General features: G+C 38.2%; 1 protein-coding gene across 2 annotated transcripts; it reads right to left on the bottom strand.

Annotated features, from left to right (window-relative positions):
- Positions 1-3,803: 3,803 nt before the first annotated feature.
- FAM174A (family with sequence similarity 174 member A) lies at positions 3,804-18,161 on the bottom strand. Of its 2 annotated transcripts, XR_011137922.1 has the most exons (4): positions 17,827-18,161; positions 10,134-10,268; positions 9,883-10,027; positions 3,804-4,373 (listed from the first exon to the last, which is right to left on the bottom strand). XR_011137922.1 is itself a non-coding variant. In XM_068928368.1 (3 exons), the coding sequence occupies exons 1-3, from the start codon at positions 18,117-18,119 to the stop codon at positions 4,370-4,372; spliced, it is 432 nt and encodes a 143-aa protein (XP_068784469.1). In that variant the 5' UTR covers positions 18,120-18,140; the 3' UTR covers positions 3,804-4,369. The 2 variants fall into 2 exon arrangements, 1 of the variants encoding a protein (XP_068784469.1); XM_068928368.1 differs by lacking the exon at positions 9,883-10,027 and having other exon boundaries at positions 17,827-18,140.
- Between the last annotated feature and the right edge of the window lie 2,297 nt (positions 18,162-20,458).

Consider the following 20,458-nt stretch of genomic DNA (forward strand, 5'->3'; position numbering starts at 1 on the left):
GAACTAAGCTCTTTCACTACAGTCTAATAGACTTAAAACTACTAAAAATAAGATTTAGATTAGACATCAAGAAAAAAATTAAGTACCAGCCTACTAGAAGGGAGAGTTAAGCTTTGAATTAGATTTTCCTCATCTTACCTAAACAATCTTCATCCTTGAAAACAATCTTCATCCTTGAAAGTTCAAGAATAGTATTCAGAGGCCTCACAACAATGTACGTATGTTTGCTCTTCTTTGGATGAGTAGATTTAACATATGCCATCACAAATCATGCTTTCTGTGTTTGGAAAGATCAAGAACCTTTGGACTCTTAATGAGAATCAATAAGAACAGCTGCATTTGGTCTGAATCCACCTAGTCAAGTATCTTCTCTCAGACAGTGGCCAAAGCAGGTTGGAGAGAGTATTAGGGCAAACATATGACACTTCCCCTCAGGACTCTCCAGGTTCCAAAACATTTGTGGTGTAAGGGCTTCTGAATGAAGCACTCTTGCAAAATCTGTGCCAGTCTAAAAAGCCTAAAACTAGGAGTTTCATAAAAATTCCTAATAAGGACCTATAGCAACTTGAAAAAAAAAAACACTGTTGAAGCAGCAGAGTTTGTTGGTTAGAAATGAGTAATTCTTTGTACAAGGCATGATCCAGCTAGATAGCTACTGAACTGACACTGACTTTACATATATGTGTGTATATATATATAAATGTGTTTGTATAAAAAAGGTGAAAATCTTGGGTGACTCTGTATTGTTTCATTCTATTATCTTTAGGCTATAGGCTTTCTGAAACTGTATTGAATGAATCTGTTTCTATTAAAGAGAATGAGACTTGGAGAAGAAGATCAATAAATAAAATGCTTAGTTGAAATAACAGTTCAAAATGATCTTTGGCGTAAATTTTGGATTTGACCTGAGACTTTGTCCTCGCCATATATGCAAAGTACACTGCCACAAGCATCTGCTATTCTGAAGTTTTTGGCTGATACCATCTACAAAAATATTGTTTCCATCACATCAGAGAGAGCAAGAAAACACATATTCAAAAGATTCCATGATTTAAGAAACTTATTTGTATCTGCCAATAAAACCAAATCTTGAACTTAACAATCCATCCTGACAGTATCTTTAAGAAATTTTCTCATTTTACTGTGCCTCAAAATCAGACTGCTTTGAGATGGAAAATGAACAGATTGCAAACCCCTTGAGCAATTACGGATGGCGAAAGAGGGAAATCAAGCAAAAGTCAGATCACAGCACAGCGCTCTAGAGAGATCTAGGTCACTTCTGCAGCACTTTAGCAGTTAGCAACTTCTAACACCAGCATCAGCAGTAGCATGACAAGAAGTCTATAGTAAGCAGCAGTCTATGCTAAACCTAAGAAGCAGTCCAGCCCCCCCTCTTGAGAGGCAGGCATGCTTTCAGTCAGCATGTACATTACAGTGCTCTCCTGGCTGCTCACTGACCCATGGGATTCTTACTCCCAAATCAGTTCAAAGTTTCTGAGGGTACACACCCCATTATCCTTTAGGTGCATGGAACTAATTTGCTGAGATTTGGTCCCCAGAAAGTTATCAAGTAAATCTACTACCTGCAATTTACTTCCCATTAAATCTGGGCTACCTTACATCTTTAAAGACACGAGCATTATTTCAGCAAATTGGATCCCATATTTGACTGGCCTATTAACTTATTGACTCAAAAGAGAATAAAGCTTCCCATATGTGGCTACTCAATTATACATTTCACAGTTAATTGTCTTTATTTATCATTTTACAGCTTGATATAAATATTAATCTGATTTATATATAGCTTAGTTACTGGTCTTTGGGATCCTCCCCAAAACAGCCCCACATTTTTGAAAGAATTTAACCAACAGGCTACCATGAGAACCGTTTTTCAGCCACTGCTGGAAATATCACTGATGGTGTTGCATACATCAACAGGAACTGAAAACAATTCAGAGCAGATTTCCAATGGTTAAGAACATGAGAAGGATAACACTAGCATCTTTGACAGATTTTACGTCTGCAAAAGCAATCAGAGCCAATTCAGTTACTGAATTAGATATGGTCTGGACAATGCTGAGAAAGTTTGCATGATGGACCACACAGAATCAGCCATATCAGAGAACAAAATTGTCTCAACTTAGTACCAGTTGGATGACTTGCTTCTAGCCACTTATCCTAGAAAATAGATCCGCATAATTTTGGAGGCACCAATGCAAGAAGTGCATACTTTTGGGGAAAATCTTTTTTTTTTTTTTTCTCCTTTAGGTGAGCCTTGCTTTGAAATATAAATAATCTGTCCTATTTCATTTTTTTTTCCAGGAAAATCTCTAGATTTGCTTGCGGGAGATGCATGAGCACCTGCATTTCCAGTGTTTCTACATGCATAACAAACAGCTCAAGTATCTATCATTAGCATGCATAACAGCTCCCCAGGACACATTCAGCTTAAAGCCCAGAAAGACTCTACACGATTACAGCAACTAACTCCAGGAAGTCAGAAAGATAAGCCCTTTATTACTAGGGTTAACGTTTGTCATCGAGCTAGAAAAACTCTAAAGTAAGCCTATGCTTATGCTAAAACACTGAGAGTCCCCCTTAGACAGTGAGCAACATGCTTTCCCTTCTGTTATATAACCTTTTTGTTGCTTTCTCACTTGGATTCTAAGCCATGGGCTTTCTTGATAACGTTTCTAGGTTTCTCAGCTCAGCCTCTCTGAAATAAGTTGTCTTTTTCTTTCAGTTCTCTCTTTTAAAAAAGGGGAGGAAGTAAAAATAAAGTATTGGATTTATTGCAAAGATAATACATTTCCTAGGAGTGTGCAGCACATAAGCAAACTGTAGATGAATGTTACCTTGGGAGGCTACTTCAGCATCGTCTGAATTTGAAAGAACTTCAGACCTCAGCTGAACTTTTACTAGGGCATAACGAGTATGTTTTAGTGTAAAGGCATAGGGTAACTACAGGGTTAGTAGCTGGTTTAGGGTTAAAAACGTCTTTATAGTAGACTCCATCTGTCACTGCAGAAATAGCCTTTGAGAGAAATAAGGCATTCCTACTCTGTTCACAAATAGTAAGAGAGGATGGAAAACTCAGTGAAGATAATTCCCCTCCTCCATATCCCAGGAACTTTCAGGAAACAGTCAGTCCCACCAATACGGCTAGTTAAGTCTATACCTTGATACTCTCTCTCTATATATATAAAAAAAATTATATATATATACACACACATACACAGAATACATCTATGCAATAATTTTAATGAAAGAATTTGAAAATTTCATCTGCACAAGCAGGACTCCTGTGGAAACTATGATACAGTTTAAAAAAAAAAAAAAGCCTAAAACTTTTGGTCTTACAACTTGTTAAGTTTTATGGCACTAGCTAAAAAAAAAAAAAAACTGCTGGATGGCAACTGCATTAAGGTAAATTTTATCACACATTTCACATTAACATCTGTTTTTGATGTCACTTTTTCATTTTAGAGCAATGGCAGAAGTGTATTACTTGTTCTACGCTTTAATTGGAGTATAAGAGTAAACAAGCTCATGTGAAGGCTTGATCTCTACTTTGACCATAGGACTGAACGCTGACACCACGGGCATGAACTCCAGCGCCCTGGAGTCAGTGGAGCAACATCTGCTCATGCCAGTTGAAGACGGTCCTCAGAACTTAATTGACTTTATGGCTGTAACCAATAATTTTGACAGCACAAACGTGCTGTATTGCTATGATTAACAAGATCATATCAGTCATATCCTCAATATCTATAAAGCGTTGAAGTATCACGCTAAAGGCTAGGAACATTGTAAACACTTTTATTTATACACTTAGTTTACATACAACATGTTAATTTAGTTTAAAAAAAGGCTTAACAAAAAAGGCAGTAGTCTGGCTTTTTGTTTGCAAAGGGTAAAGCATCTTTTCGACTAAAATCAAGTTCCAACAATACCGAAGAGTTCACAGAGGCTATGCTACTTAATGTTTACTTACAATTTTACATGAGCAAAAAGTTAGTTAACATTCCAGGTTACTGTAGAAAAAGTGTATACCACACTTATGGCATACAAGATTTAGAACAAGCAAAAAATACCCTGTTCTAGAAGTAATCTCACTTCCAAATAGGTTTCGATTTTAGTGCACACTTGCTCCTTAGGCTTTACATTTAGAATTCTATATATATATACAAAAAGGTACAACAAATTGGTACAGTATTTATTGCAACAAATTAAGGATGCCATAATATACACAATTTAAATTATTCCCCCAACTTCCATACCATCTTGCTGTTTTGGCTTCTTACTCCTCCTATGAAGCAGTCTCTTTCTCTGGTTTCATGATTAAGTTCTTTCACTGAAAGGCACGTACTTATCTGCAACAGAAGAAACATAGGCAATAATCTGAAAATGCCCTGTTTCGAGTGAAATTTTAGCACACACTTTTAAAGACCAAAGTTTAAGAAAAAAAAGTAGAGGTGCAACATTTTATTGTTCATTCAAGTCGCCTGTGTAAAATCAGTTATGATATTAAAGAAGTGAGGCATAAAAAATTGTTACAAAAAAGCATTCATTTAGACTGCTCTCTTCCTAAGAGAGAGAGCGTGTGCCAGTACTTTCAAAAAAGGTTTCCATGTTGGATATATTTTTGAAGCAGAGAGGTTAAATAGTGAATCGATATGTTATGTGCAGTAAAATAAAAGTTTAGACTTCTAACCCCATGGATTTTTAAAAAAATTTTTTAAATCTAAATATATAAGATGTACAATCTATAACATTAATGAAGAGATTAAAGTCCAATGAACTTCCAAAGTTCCTGCGTTCCTATTCAAACTTCAGTAAGATTACATAATTGCAATGCTATCATAAACACCAAGTTGCACAGAATATATGCTTTACCTCATGCCTTGCAGTACAGCAAGTACTGAGTACATGTAGTGACCTAACAAGGACTACGCATTTTCAGTATGACACCACTTTGAAAAACAAAGATGTGATCTTAGGAGACTCTACCTCAACTAATAGGCCACATTGCATGGTGGGACACCAAAGATTAGAATTTCAGACTTTCATATGTAGTAATATGTTACTGAACAAAAAACAATTTCATGAAAAGAAATACAGAGAACAGCTACATGGATGATGAGGACAACGAGGGGACATTTAATTTACATCTACATTACAGAAGGGGACACTGGAGATTTTTCATAGAGCTCTGAAAGAAACAGTAACAAAACTGGAAGTAATAACCATACCAGCACAAGAATATATTGATACTGCTATACTGATTTTAGGAAAGCCACCAGCATCTCTGCCCAGCCTTGTAAAGGGTCAAATGGACTTTACAGCTAACTCAAAGTTAGCCTACAGAAATCTCTAACATAGATAGTACTGTACAGTTATCACCTTAAACAAAGATCTTGGTTTGGTCAGGAAAAATAAAAACAGAGTGGATACTACTGCAGTACATACCCAGGTCATAAAGAAAGAAGGAGAAAATTAAAAAAAAAAAAACAGACAGCTATTAGTATATATAACAATGCTTATATAATTTGCTATGTGTAACAAATTTGTATAAACTGACCAGAACATATACGTCAGAAGCATAATTTTCTTTGACTGGTGGTTAGTTTTTGAAACCTCTTCCATTATGAGTAATGAGGGCAGCAAACTTATGAACTGAATAAGCTCACTCACTGAGCTTAACACTGGTCGGCTATGACAACAAGGGACTGAACTCAATAACCAAGTACCCTCTTGCTATTTCTCCGATTAGTTGCTCTAAGCCTGACTGCATATTTATGCTACCTTAAAAAAAAAAAAAAAAAGCTCTGAATCTTTGCAAACATCAGGACAGAGTTTAATGATGTCTACCAAGACTGAGTATCATTATCATCAAGTTGTCCTCAGTGTGTCTGATTCCTTATGCATTTTGTACTCCCTTTGGTCATTCTGGCTGGGTAATAAATATGAAGACAGATTATTGAGCTTTAATGCAGATGGCTAAAAGGACGGATTTTCAAAAGATTTAGTCATAACAAGGGGAAAGAAATTAATGGGGAAAGATACATATTCAATTATGATTTTGTTTTTTGTTTTTTTTTTTTTTTTAAAGTACTTGATACTAGTTTTCAAACTTCTCTCAATGCCATTACTGTGTAGCGCTTGGACAGCATTTCAGGAAACAGTTTAGCCAGATATCTGTGGGAAGGACTGACATTGCCCAGCACTGTTTTTCTCATACACAAAAACACTGTTTCAAGATAAAAATTAACCTGTAAAATTGAGAGCTTCTCCCTACACAGCGGAACACAGCAAGCTGTCAGTATACATAAGCCTAGTGTGTTCACTTTTTTTTATTGACTAAACGTAACTGGAAGTACTTGTTTTCAAGCTGCTACTACCAAAATAATGATTTTGATCACTTAAGCACTTTTTGAGCTATCCTGAAACAGTAACATTTTTTCCTCTATTATGGTTATTCTCTTCTGAAGATCCTCTGTTCTGTTCAGTCAACCTTCCTACACAAGTTAACAGAAACATTTGCTGAAAGCAAGTGTGGTTAGGTACTCTGATCCAATTCCCATTCTTGCAGAGTTTGACGCAGAAGTTGACATTACCAGCTCTTCTGCAAGCTGACACAAAATCGTGGGACTTTTTGGAGCCCCGCAAGAGAGAAGTAAAGGTATGCCTCTGTCATAGGTTACATCAGTTTATATATTTACTCCAGGGTATGACATGTACAAACATTACATTCCACTTTTTTCCTCCTATTTTTTCAGGGCCCTGACTCAGACCAATATATCAGGTTTTGTTTCATCAGCTGAAACACATATATTTTGTTTTTAAAATCAAATACAACATATTTAGAAGAAGCTCTTTCATCAAAAAGATGTAGTTCTTTATTTACACATTTTAGTATCCATTAACTTAAAGAAATGCTCGATTTATCTGACTGTAGCTGTATCACCAGACAAAAGAAACACTGCGAACGTACTCAAACTGCTAATATTATATGCATTCTAGAAGAGTGTATTTTGACAAAGACGGGATGGATAATTTCCTTTCAAATATTTCCACATTGTTTGGTACAGTTAAACTAAATTATGATTGCCTGTAGTACTTAAATTGAAAGAGAGGCTGAGTGTTTTGAAAACAAGACAGGTTTTTCAAACTATAAAATTACATCATAATGTGAAAATTTTGTTGGATATCACAAGTGAGGGCAAGTGCAGTTCAAAGTCTGCTGCTCGTTGTTGTAAAGAGTTGGCTTTAATGTAAGTTAATTTCTTAAACATAAAGCAAATTAATTTCAATAAAGAACCAAAAAAACAAAGTATGGTGGCAAAAATACTGATTTAGGACACAGTTTGACAAAATCTGTACTGAGACAGAAAGCAGGGCAAATCATAAGATAACCTATCAGACAGGCATCAGCTTCTAGTCACTCCATTGACAATGAGCTTCCAAGGTAATTTTGAAGGGGAAACAAAATATTCTTTACTCTCTTGAATAAGCACAATAGAGAGGATATTTGGTGCAGTCCTGTTTAGATTTTAGAAGCTGTCAGATTTATTTATTTTGGTTTTGCATTCTACAACTTTTCTGTTTTGGGCAGTTCATGATGCATATATATACCCCAGCACCACCCCTGGACATCTTTGTGTGGCAAAATGGGAAAAATAAAATAAAAACAAAACATCTCACTCCAAACCATACTTCTATCCTTAAGTGCTTTACACGCTTTAGCTTAAACATAAGCAACTGCATGACTATGACTGCATTTTTTTTCTTTTGCAATTCAGAGTTTTAATTTTCTTAAGGGGAAAATGCTTTTCTTGACACCATGAATGATGTGATATGACCTATCTATCTCTAATGCCAAACACAGCAATACTATGCATGCTAAATACTTCTATAATAAATTACTTTCATTAAAGTAAAATTTCCTCCTTAAATACAAATGTTTAGAAGCATACAGGGAAAAACATATGTAACAAGTTTGCTCTTCTGAAAACCTCTGATATTATTTTGGTGACCTTTCCCCATAGGGTCTCCCCTGCTTCTAGTTTAGGAGAAGTTAAAAGAGGAAGTTAAAAGAAACAGATGCAATGATCAACTGCTTGGGGCTCTTCTGATAGTTAGTAGAGTAGTAAAAGTACAAGACTATTTATCTTAACACACAATATGCCTCAAGCTACAGATTTTAGGTGCATCTGTAGAATCTGAATTAAGTTTAGATAGCAACCTAAGGTAAAAGATGCAGTAGCAGGACACAAGTTATCACATCAGTATCTGAAAGCTTAATATAATTCCCCAAAACGTCCAAAACAGGTAAACTAAAAGTTAAAAGCAGCCAAAACAAACTAAAATATCTACGTAAATGCATAAAACAGACTGCTTTACTACTTATTGCAGTAGAAGACATACTGCATATACATACTTATTTAACCTGCTAATGTATAGTCTTTTAGATAACACTGCTCAAGAGCAACATAACTAGCCATATTCCTCTTTAAAGCTTGATACCAAATACAAGCTTGTTTAATCTCCACATCAGCAGATAAGAGTATCAAGTAACCTTTATAACAGGAATACAATACTGTTAATTGGGTTAAATGTTAATGAGGACAAATTATGCTGCCATGCTCACTCATAGGATAAACTTGATACTACTGTAACTACGCATTTAGGAGGAGGAAGTATCATATTACCTGGTCCAATACCTCAAAGTAAGTATGCTGTGTTACAAGAGAGAAGTTAAGAGAACGATGTCCAGAAAAGACAACACGGGAATTGCTGGATATACCATGGCAATTACCCGTTACATGATCTTTAGCATTTATACTAGAAGAATGCTATTGCCAAAAGGTAATAAAAATGACACAGGTCTCTCCAGTACACAGAAGTAAGTGGCAATATTCCAGCCATCTTTTTTTAAATGTATAGTGGAGAGACTAAGGAAAATGGAACTCTGGCCATACAAATATTCACTGAATTCAAGAGACAAATAAGAGTGAAGGGTCTAAGGAGACAAATACAAGAGAGAACTTTCACTTCAAGTTCCAGAATGCCATCCAACAGTTGTTTTTTGATAAACAGCAAAACTGTCTGACTTATGACTCCATTACTTTTAATTCATTTGGGGCACCATGCATTGCACTTGCTGAATTGTTTCTTTGAGAGTTGAATTCACTTTCACAAGAAGAAGTGTTGAGTCACTTGCCAACTGTGACCAGCAAAATTAAGATTAATCATTTTATCTCTTCTGATAGTAGTACTCAGCATTTTCACAATTCTGCTGTCAGGTTTATTATCTCTATATATGTAGCCTGATGGAATTACTCAATCAGGAAAACTTGCTTTTATTCGGTTTGAATTGCAATCCCAAATCCCAGATGAGCTGACAAGGGTTAAAAAGCATCTTGTCTTAATTCAAATAGTTTGTGAACATAAGAAAGTTCATAATTTATGAAGAAGGATACATTTAAACTTGATAGCTTATTTACACATAAGAAACTTAACATTTGAAAGTTAAAAATCTTCACATCTGCAAAAAGTAGGTTTCCAAGGTTTTTTTTTTAAATAGATCCTGATATTTAAGTGTAAGAAGACATAACAAATTTTTCCTGTATCCAGCTTCAGAGTGTCACTAAAGAATACGAACCTTTCTCTGTAGCAATACCAAATCTAAAACTTAGTGCAGGATCATTACCAACTAGCTACTGATTACTTTAGCAAAGAGACAGTGGAACTTGGAGAGAACGCATACGAAGAACTAAGGAGCCTCCAAGAAGAAAAGGAATAGAAGATGTGTAAATACTAGCAGCAGAATTGAAGATAAGCTTCAGCAATGACACCGTATTTATAACAAAAATATCCTACCTTCTCCACTTCTCTGGAACTCATATGCTGAAGACAAATGGTGTTCTGCAGTGGATCAAGAGCAGCTGATGTACTAAGTTTATCTTCTTGCCCACTAAATTCTTGCCCGTTTAAAATTCAAGTGATCTTGACATCCCTTCTCCAACTACATGCATATGGAACACAGTAGTGAGCTTTCTCAGTAAAACTGCTCCTCATCCACACTCCTTCACTTCTGTTACTAGAAGTACATTCAGCTTCTATATACAAACCTTCGAGGATGATTGGCATCAAATAGCGTTGTATCATCATCTTCATCATCTTGTTCTAATGGAGTCAACTCCATGTTTTCTATGTTTGTATCCAAAACGCCGTATCTTCGAGTTTTTCTGTTTCGTCTTCTGAGCCTGAAATGTATTTTAAAACACTTAGGTCCTATAAATTCTCAGTTACCTCCTACTCCAACAATGTAAAAAAACTTGATCCTTAAAATACAGATATACTGATACTGACCATATTTGAAAAAAAAAAAAAAGGGAAAAAAAAGAAATAGCGTAGGTTAAGCGTGCACCCTTAGCTTGGTGAAATTCAGAGGTCAAGAATTTACAAGAAATAATTGAGGTCAACAGGAATTTGTCATCTGCAGTTTTATACAGTATTACTGCAGTGAATAGAAAGAGATCTTATAGGCCCTTGCCAGATAACCACAAATGCCAGGTAAGCAAACATACACAAGCTCACTTGTTGGAGACCCTAGAGAATGAGGAAAACTGCCTTGCTACATCTCTTCTAGATGCTTTATGATTCTCTATGGAAGAAGCAATGTGAATCAGATACAGAAATTAAACAGAACTGTAGCAGAGATGCAACAAGCCATTGCTGTCATCATGTTTTAACTTTTACCTATAAAGGGCTTCACAAGTGATAATAAAGTTTCATTACTTATAATTGAGTCAAACCATCCGTACGGTAAATAGCAGTAACATGTGCAGCACCGAATCTGCAAAACCCAAAGATCTTTTGTAGAGAAATGAGAAATAAACATCTTGTATTAATGGTATTGCTTATCTATGAATGTACTCTCACACTACTCGCCACCTCAGTTAAAAGTCTGACCTGAAGTGTGAAACAGAAAAAAACCTTGCCAAGAAGAGAGACTCATGAGCAGAATAAACTTTTTCAGACAAAGCCATGATGAAGAAAAACCTAATGACATCCAGCAGATATTTAGTGTCCATCAAATTCACTGCTGCTGCAATCAAGAAACCAAGAGGTCAATTTCCTAACTGCAGAAACTAAAATCCATAAATCCATACCTTGGATTTTTACTTTGTCATACTCAACTTCACATCCTCAGTTGTAGGAGTAGGACCTTTTCCACGCCTTGGAAGAAGGACAAACTTGCAGAGTTAGTATTATCGTGCAAGGAAGATGAAGTGATTTATGATTTTAACATTAAGATGCAGTGCTTATCACAGATCAGTCTGTTCGCATCTGCTTTTCTTATTACATTCTGCAGCTTCTCTGTTTGGGCTTTGGTCCCACATAAGCTCCATGCACACTGAGCAGATCCACACACAACAAATACGCATCGCTCGAGTCTTTGAGGATCAGGAACTCAGATCATCACCACAGCATACAAAGGCGTCTGTTCTACAAAAAGTTTAGCAGAGTCACTGACAGCTACTGCATACTTAGAAAATGGCAGCTAAGTGAAAGCTATTAGATTGCAAAAAAATACAAGTTATTTGAAAAATCAACTGTTTGCCAGGGCTTTAGGATTTAGGGCTAAATCCACATAAACACTGGTAAGTATAAAACTTACTTTTAGAAACGCCAGGAGCAGAATTTACAAACCCAAGCTAGCTGCCTAAGAAAGGTATTCACAACATTCAAGAACTTGCATATGGGATTTTTTCAGGCTAATAACCAAAAGGAGGACTATGTAAAATGACCTCTCTGCCCCACACTGGGGCACAGCTTTAACCACCTTATAAGAGATACTGATACGTGATTTCAGTTTGCAGCTTCAGATTCTGTCCTGAATTCTGTCTATTCTTAAAGGATTGTTTCTTTTCATGTGTGACCAGGAGAAGCATCCACCTTTTTAAACCAATGCAACTTCAAAAGGACACACAACAGCATCCACATTCTTGTCTAGATTATACCCCAGGAAATAAGATCTCCTTCTGGAACTGAGAAACAAATTTAACTGCTTTAGGACAGAGCAGGTTATAAAAATCTAAGCCTCTCCTCAAAGTTTTCCAACTTCAAATAGTACAGAAAAATCATCATGTTCACGTCCTCCACCTTCAACCCTGATTTGAGACAGCTACAATTGATCTGCCAAAAGGCTAAGACTGCCAGGCATGTGCTACCATAGAACTCAAAGTACCTAACTTATTGTTAAAAATTAGGGCTAATAAGAGACAGATACACAAGTTTCACCTATCAATTCAAGCTCAAATTATTTCCAATTTATTCTTCTTTTATTTAGTCCTCAAAGTAGAAAAGAAGTTGTGTATTATGAAGTATCAAGTAGAAGAAAACTCTGAAACACTAAGAGAAAGCGTGATGAAAAAAACAATTATTCTTCATATATATATTTTCATATATATATATAAAAATTCATATATATAAAAAATATATATATAATATATATTTTTTCCCCCCCACACTAAAGTTAGGAGCTACGCAATCAGTACTAGGACAAGCACTCTTCAATATTCCAACAGACTAGAAACTATTTTGAACACAAAAAGAAGAAGAGGCATTTCATACTCTCAAAATAGTCAAAATATTTCTGTCCATCTCACTAGAGAACTTACTACTGTTTTCCACAACAGAGTAAAAAGGAAAGTTCTACTGTGAGTTGAGAACAACCTTAAGTCAGAGACAGCAAGAGTTCATATTGCAAGGAATGCAAAATTATCATCAGTGAGCTGTCCCAAATTTCTAGATTCAGATGAACGCTCTCGAGAAACTGATAACAGAGTTACAAGCGATATGAAAATTTTTTTTGTATATAAATTAGTCAAAAGACTAAAGTTAAAAGTGTAGCAAAGATGTTTACAATAGACACGTCTGAATAAGGTGTGGTCTTCGTGGGGGGCGAGTACAGTTCCAAATAAGACCATGGACAAAAACGTCAAAATCCTCATTCATCTTAGACAGTTATATGTTAGCTTAGACCCCAAAATTTCCTGCACAGAAATGTATTCTCAATTACATAACCATAAGATATCTGAATGCTCATCTCATGCATCAAGTACAAACCTCTACTGAAAATGTCTGTACCAAGTAGTGGCAGAAGAATCATTAAAAATAAAAAGCAGGAGCATAAGGTAGATTTAAGTCAAGGAACTTTCATTTTAAGATAAAGTCTTTTCTAATCATCGACTGATTTTTGTATATCAACACATTGATCTATATCTCATGAAAATGGGGAATTTTCAGCATCAAACACCACTTCAGGTAGAAAGGCAAATTTTGTTCAAGCCAGAACGCAGTTCAAAAGGATTCTTACCTCAATCTGATACAAAGTAAAAGGGTCACAGCAATCCTAGCACTCAACTCAATCCAGAAAAATCTACTTAGCATAGTAAGTGTGGGAAGTATTTTTCTAAGAACCCTTCCATGTATTATCTGCATAGAACAGTGTCACGGGGTTTGCAGGATAATGACTGCTTATAGGCTGGTGTAACGCAAGCAGCCTCCACAGATCATTCGCCTCCCTTTAGGGAAACCCTGAATAAGGGGGATATAAGCGTATCCTGAAAAAATCTACTCCCTCCTTAGACTGTGACAGACACTGCATGCATTATAGAAAAACCTAGCCAAACAAAAGGAGAATTGATTTCTTTCTCATACATGCTAGTTTTTTAATGCTAATAGGTGGTGAAGCTAGTTCTGTCATCTTCGGGAGTTCCTCTTCAACAACTATCATACCACTCCCCATCATGCAAACTCAAGAAATGAACCAACTGTTAAAAAGGCTGAGATAAAGTCATACTTTATTAGCGTTGTTAATAAAGTCTCGCTCTAGGAGGACCATCAACAGTACCTTTTCTTAAAGGAAGGCCAACAAATCTAGTAGCCCTGATCTAACAGAATTACTTACATTGTGCAAATAAAAGATCAACCAGGACACACGCAGAATTTCAATCACAGCTACACACACGATAAACGACGTATTCATTGACAACAGCAAGGTTAACATAGATGTACCTAAATGCTAAAGCCCTCCCCACCCCAAAAAGAAATCTTAGCACAGAATGACATTTTCCTGTTGTCAATCTCACCTACGCAGAAGGAGAACAAGTAAGCTATATGATATTACCCAATTTGTCTAGGTGCAAGGACAACCCTGGTGCAAGCCACAGAGACTTTAAACAAACCTTGCTAAGGGAACTGTAGCTCTTTAGTCACTTGACTCTATACACAACTGTTACTTATGAATCACCACATGCTGTCTAAACAGTGACGCCCTTAACATTTTTGATTAACAGTTGCAAAGACAGACTACTTTCATATAGGAGGACAACTTAGAGGAAATGCTTTTAGTTCAGCTAATGCATCATTTAAGAGTTTGGTAACAGTCCATGGGAGAGCACTGACGTTTAACTGTCCCAGGGACAACCTAGTGTAGTGAAATCCTTACAATGAAGTGCTCCACGTGCTACAAAATATGGTACAGCTAATTAATGTTCCCCCTTAATGCATATTTTTAACTAAATTGATTTTTCCTGAACCATGAACTACATCAATTACAAAAAAAAGAAAAAAATGTATTCTCAAAGTTATCCCTTGAAAGTTAACTGAGTCTTTCTTCTGTGCAAGGCAATCGCAAGCTACAGGCTTCATTAAAGAAATTCAATGATTACCCTCCAAAATGCATTATAAATAACTTCCTAGAAACTTAAGTTACAAGCATGATGCACAATTTGTACAGGAACATATTCTGGATGCCTTACTTAACATGACAAAAGACATAACACACTAAAACAATTCTCCAAAAAGAAAAAAGCCATTTCATCCCATTTTCTACACTTGTGCTTTCCCATCATCTCAAAAAGACTGAAAAACTAAAGGCATACACTTGCTCCCAACACAAATACGGAATTAGGCAAGTGAGACCTTGGTCTGCAATAGAAAACAAAAAATAAACAAAAGCAAAGAAAAAGTTTAAAAAAATTAAACAGCTTGCTTTCTAAAAACAAAAAAGTGCAAGTTTGGGTGTTTTCTTTTGGAAAGTGTCTGTTTATTTTGCTCAATGTCACACAAAAGATGTGAAAGGGGAAAACAGGGAAAACAAATGTTTAATAAATATTTTCCAACATCCTTTACCTTGACTAAGCAACCTTCATCAGTATGCTTTATAAACACTCAAGGTTTAAACCAAAACATTTCTTCAAAAAGCTCTCTGGGCACACAGAGAGCTTTGTGATAAGCACTGCTTACTATAGATCTCTCTTGTATGTCTGAGCCAAGCACTTCTAACCAGAAAAACTTAAGATGTGCAGCTCTCAGAACTGTATCAAACCCAGAAAGGACTGGCGCCCAGCTTGTAAATATTTTTGTGCACCATTAACAAAAATCAATCATGCATACACTTAAAGTAAACATGCGAGTGTTTGAAGCACCAGGGTTTTACCACGCACGCTGTTAAACTACTTACTTGATTGTTCATAACCCTAACGGGGCACATAAAATGGAACAGATGCTTTAACATTGTTCTTTTCATAATTAAGAAAAAAAAAAAACTTTCAAGTTTCCAGCACTGTGGAGCAGTGTGCTCATTCAAGAAGTTTGTTTGAAAGGGCTTCAAAAAGTTGAATTAAAAGCATTCATGGCAACTACGTATTTGTTTTCTCCATTTTGTATGAAATTCTACTGAAGCTCTAAGGGAAATGTCTCTTTTTAACAAAGAATTGCAATTAGCTATTAATAAAGTTTTGAGGAACAACAACTTCACGATTCTAATGAGAGTTACATTTGTTTGAAGAAGGAGCCTGATAACAATAGTGCCTAATTAATTACACAGAGACTGGAATCCTAAAATTTCTTCCTAATGCTGATCTTTGTCAGGCTGGGTGACAGGGATAAAGTTTCTCTCTCTCCACCTTCACTTCCCCTCTTTTCATGGAAGGATACCGGAAACAGACAACTGACAGACTGCTAACACGTTTCACTGGCTGACTTAGCGTATCTAACATTAGAAGGTAACTCACAGTCACTGCCACAGCTGATCACATTTGGACTTAAAACTCAAGTTTACTTTTAGTAGCTCAAGAGCCAAGCTACCTTATGTTTCAACAGTACTGAGTTTTCACACTGCACAAGCTTTAACCTCGGATCATCTTCTTATCTCTGCTGTAAAACAGGATTGCTTATGTTATGGCAAAACATGCCCTGTGCATGCTTAGGATTCTGCTTACCAGAATTAGTGTCAAGGAACTATGTTGCTTCTGCTCTCAGAGAGCAGAGTTTTACACAGTGCTTCACACTCTAAGATACAAATCTGGTACTTAAGCACCAGGATGTTTTAAATTATATTTGTATACAGAAACACGGCATCACTTTCAATCGAACTTTGTATTCTCCCCAGAGATGAGGGAAATATTAATCACAGAAAAAAGCATTGCTACAACCTTGAATACAAATAATCAACTGCCTCACAGATTCAGTAAACTGCATAAGTTCAGCTTCTCTTCTTCCAATTATAAACACTCACATCATCAAGACAAAGCTGATTTTCTCCTCAGAAAGCCAAAGGATAAGAACACATCCATATTAAAGGTTCAGGATCTCATGAAACATATCGCCAAATTCTAGAAAAACAAACCTATTTATGAGGTTTAACCTTCCTATCTGCATTATCACCTAGAAGACAGCACTGCATTTTCAAATGCAGAACAGTAACCCTCCTAGTGTCAACTACAGGATGCCAAATAACTGCCAGTTATCCACAAAATAACGGCAATAGATGAGATGTTCTTTGTCCAGCCTCTACAATGAGGTGGGGGGTTTTTTGGCCTTTTGCGTAAGACTACTCAGAACCTGAGATTCCATAGTTAAGCGTAACAGGACTTGATAGGACTCCCAGTAGTCTTACTCATTTCATTTGATTAAAAGATTGAGTAGTTTGCTTTGAGATATGCCATCACAAACCTTGTTTCAAGACTGGTTTAGTGAAAACCATTCTAATGAAAATAAAATTTAGGATTACTCAAGCTTGAGCTATAAAAGCCTTGGAAAAATCAGGCTGTCCTCATCTATTCAGATGCTGTGTTTCAGTAAGTGCCCAATAGAAAGCATCAGCTTTCCACTACCTTTCTGGAATCAGCACCACGGAGGTACTTGTCACCTAAACCATCAGTAACCCTAGCTACTATTACAAGTACAGGAGACTTTATTGTACTAAGCTTTACACATAATTACACATTTGGGCCCTGCCTGGAAAGGGTCACAGTTTGACACACAGCAGGAGAACCACAACGACAGCCAAACAAGGAGATGAACACTTATTTTTACTATAACAAGTAGCATGAAAAATGCAGTTATGCAATCAATAGTTTCAAGGAGAAACGCAAATGCAGTCTGACTGGCAGCACAAGCTTTTTCAGTGCCTCCTGCTTAAGAAAACCTGAAAGAAGAAGATGCGTACTGAAAAAAAAAGAATTCCCCGCAAAAAAAAAAAAAAAGACAAGTTCAGTAGCTCAGTGAGATAAAAGCTTGCCGAACAGATACGATAAGGAGCGCAGTAGTAAATCCGAGCGGGCTAAGAGACGTCGATAACGACAAGGCCGTTTGGAGAGAAGGTGGGGGGGGGGGCGGCACGGGGCCGACCACGCCTGCCCCGACCGCCTCCCCCTCCGCATGTGCGCCACCAGGCCGCCGGCTCGCCGGGGCCCGGGCCGGGAGCCGGGGCAGCGCCGCCCCCCCGCCCCCGGGGCCCGCCCTCACCGCACGGTCCGGATCACGAAGTAGACGATGAGGGCGGCGCTGGCCAGCACGAGCACGGACAGGGCGCGCTGCGTCATGGGCTGGCCCTGCTCAGGCGGCGCCGACACCTCGGCCAGGCGGCTGCTGCTGCCGCCGCCGCTGCTCCGCGTGGCCGCCGCCGCCGCGTCGCCGGCCGTCCCCGTGGGGCGCGGGGAGGCGGCGCCGCCCGCCGCCGCTGCTCCCCCGCACCGCGCAGCCAGCAGCAGCAGCCCCGCCAGGAGCCAGGGCAACAGCGGCGGCGGCGGCCACCGCATGGTGCCCCCTCGTCCCGCCCGGCGCGGCTCAAGCGCGGCCGGGCCCTGCCGCCGCCGCCGCCGCCTCGCCCCAGGAAGCGGAAGCAGCCGCGCTGCCATGGACGCGCCGGCCGGCGCCCCCCGCCGCGGGCCGTTGGCGTCACGTGGCAGAGGCGGGCGGGCGCGCATGCGCGGCGGGGCGCGGGCGGGCGGGCCGTTGGGGCCGTGCTGGCGGCGGGGCGCGCCTTTAATAGCGGGGGCTTTTTATCCTAAACTCGATCAAATCCCAAACCCACCTAATAATAATCATAATAGATAATAATATAGATATGATAATATTATATACTATGATAATATAATTTTTACAGCAATAATAGCTGTACAGTAGTAACATAAATTATGTAGCGTGTCGTGTCACCCATCAGACCCTGACAGTATCTGCGCTACAGAGCTGGTCAGTCAGCAACTGCTGTTAACGTTAGCCAGTTGAGGTGTTCAGGGCGGCGTAGCTGCAGTGACACGAAAGCCAAGATGGCTTATTGGGCAATGTTTTGGCTTTCCAAACATGGAAGTAACCGCTGCAGCTCAACATAGGAGAGGGAAGTTCATCTTTTCAGTTGAAATGTCATGCCTTATGTGTCTGATCATGAGGTAGCAGAATTGTATCGGGTTGGCTTGCGGCATACGAAGCCTTTGTGCAGAGGGAAAGTGATGAAAAGGACATAAGGAAAAGGATGATCTGGAAGACACTAGGATCTGTAGGGCTGTAACTCAGACCACTGCGTTTGCTCCCGTCGAGGTCAAATGGTGGAAATACCCGGAAAGCGGCTGTGTGTCGGTTGATGGGAGACAGCCAGAGGCCATGGAGCGACAGACGGGCCGAGAAGCTGGTGGAGACTCAGAAATCGGGGTGGCAGGAAACGTGTTCTGTCCCTGAGTGAGCTTAAAGCTCTGTGCAGAGCGAATCTATCACGGCGATACTACGCTAGTGTCGCGTATGTCCGTTCACTAAAGGAGAGGTCGTTATGGGGTACAGCAGGATAATCCTTTAATCATTGCAGTCCCTTTCTGGATTTTTTTTTTTAACTCCCTTTCTGTAAATAATATATTACAGCAAGGATGTCAGGGGTCGAATGTGCATATAGGACAGGAGGAATTTCATGGCGGCAATGAACATTTTTATTTTGTCCCAGTATAGAAGTGAATGGATAGATACGAAAGTAGTTTAGAAATGTTATACGATATTTCTGCGCTACAGTTAGTATAAGTAGCTGCCAGACTCTGCGTATGGGCAGAGTTGTTTTGATACCCTGGAGAACTTAAACATTTCAGCTTAGGCATCACATAGGGTCATATAAGATTATATGTAAATTTTTTCAGCAGTGATTAGGTAGTAAACTATTAACAAGCTCAGTGATAGTAAACTGCAAAAAGGAGTTCAAGGTCTGTTACATAAACAGCGAGATAAACAGCGAGTCTGGCATTAGAAAGACTGAAGCTAATTAAGTATCATGTATGCCATTTGACTGTCATTTGTACATCCTTCCTTTGAAAATTCATGGTTGTTGTCACGGGAATATTATTTCAGATGGTTTAGGATAGCAAATGTATCTTCAGTAAATGAAAGTCTGCTCCATTTGCTAATTGCTGGAGCGAAGCATGTGACTAAAGTGTCTTGGGAACATGTTATGTTTTGGAACTTCGGTAGGGTTTGCCTGATGGAGGACAGGAACAGCCCCCCTCCCCCCCCCCCCCAAATTCACTGGGCTTCCTCTTCCCCATGCAGTTCTTTAAGATGTATTTTTCCTGGCAAGTGCAAAAAACGGCATTCCAGCACAGTGGCTTAGCAGTGGGGAAAGTGCTACAATCAAAAGCCAAGGAAGAATACTTTTTGCAACATGGGTTATTGGTACTAAACTGTCCTAAAGATATGTCAATTATGCATGGCCCACGTAAGATGCAATAGTGCTGGGATATATATTCAGAAGAATGCAGTGGCATATTTCATGGCAAACTGTATGCCAGACTTAACGTATGAGGGGAAAAACAAGGATTATCTTGATCAGTGAAGACTATGGAATGACTTCTTACTATTCTCCTTTTTCAATATGTGTATTTGTAAAACTATCCACTTTAAAATTGAGAGCCTCAGTGTTGAGTGGCCGGGGAAATAGTTTTTTGAAGTTTTTCAAAAATTAAAAGATAATCCTTTTATTTCAGTAGGTAAGGTAGTCTTTGAACTTTCAGAAGAGAAAACAAAACTACAGTAATTTATGTTCATTACTGTGAAACAATTATTAATGAAATCTTTGCAAATTCCTTTGTTTTTGTTTTTTAAATAACTGAAATTTATACACCAG

The sequence above is a fragment of the Struthio camelus genome, chromosome Z (genome assembly GCF_040807025.1).
Source record: "Struthio camelus isolate bStrCam1 chromosome Z, bStrCam1.hap1, whole genome shotgun sequence".
Classification (NCBI taxonomy): domain Eukaryota; kingdom Metazoa; phylum Chordata; class Aves; order Struthioniformes; family Struthionidae; genus Struthio; species Struthio camelus.

Bases quoted from the DNA above. Each gene is read 5' to 3' on its own strand.
- FAM174A (XM_068928368.1), bottom strand. From the start codon at position 18,119: ATGCGGTGGCCGCCGCCGCCGCTGTTGCCCTGGCTCCTGGCGGGGCTG. The intron at 10,269-17,826 runs GTGAGGGCGGGC...AATACATTTCAG, and splicing joins TTCGTGATCCGGACCGTGCG to GCTCAGAAGACGAAACAGAA.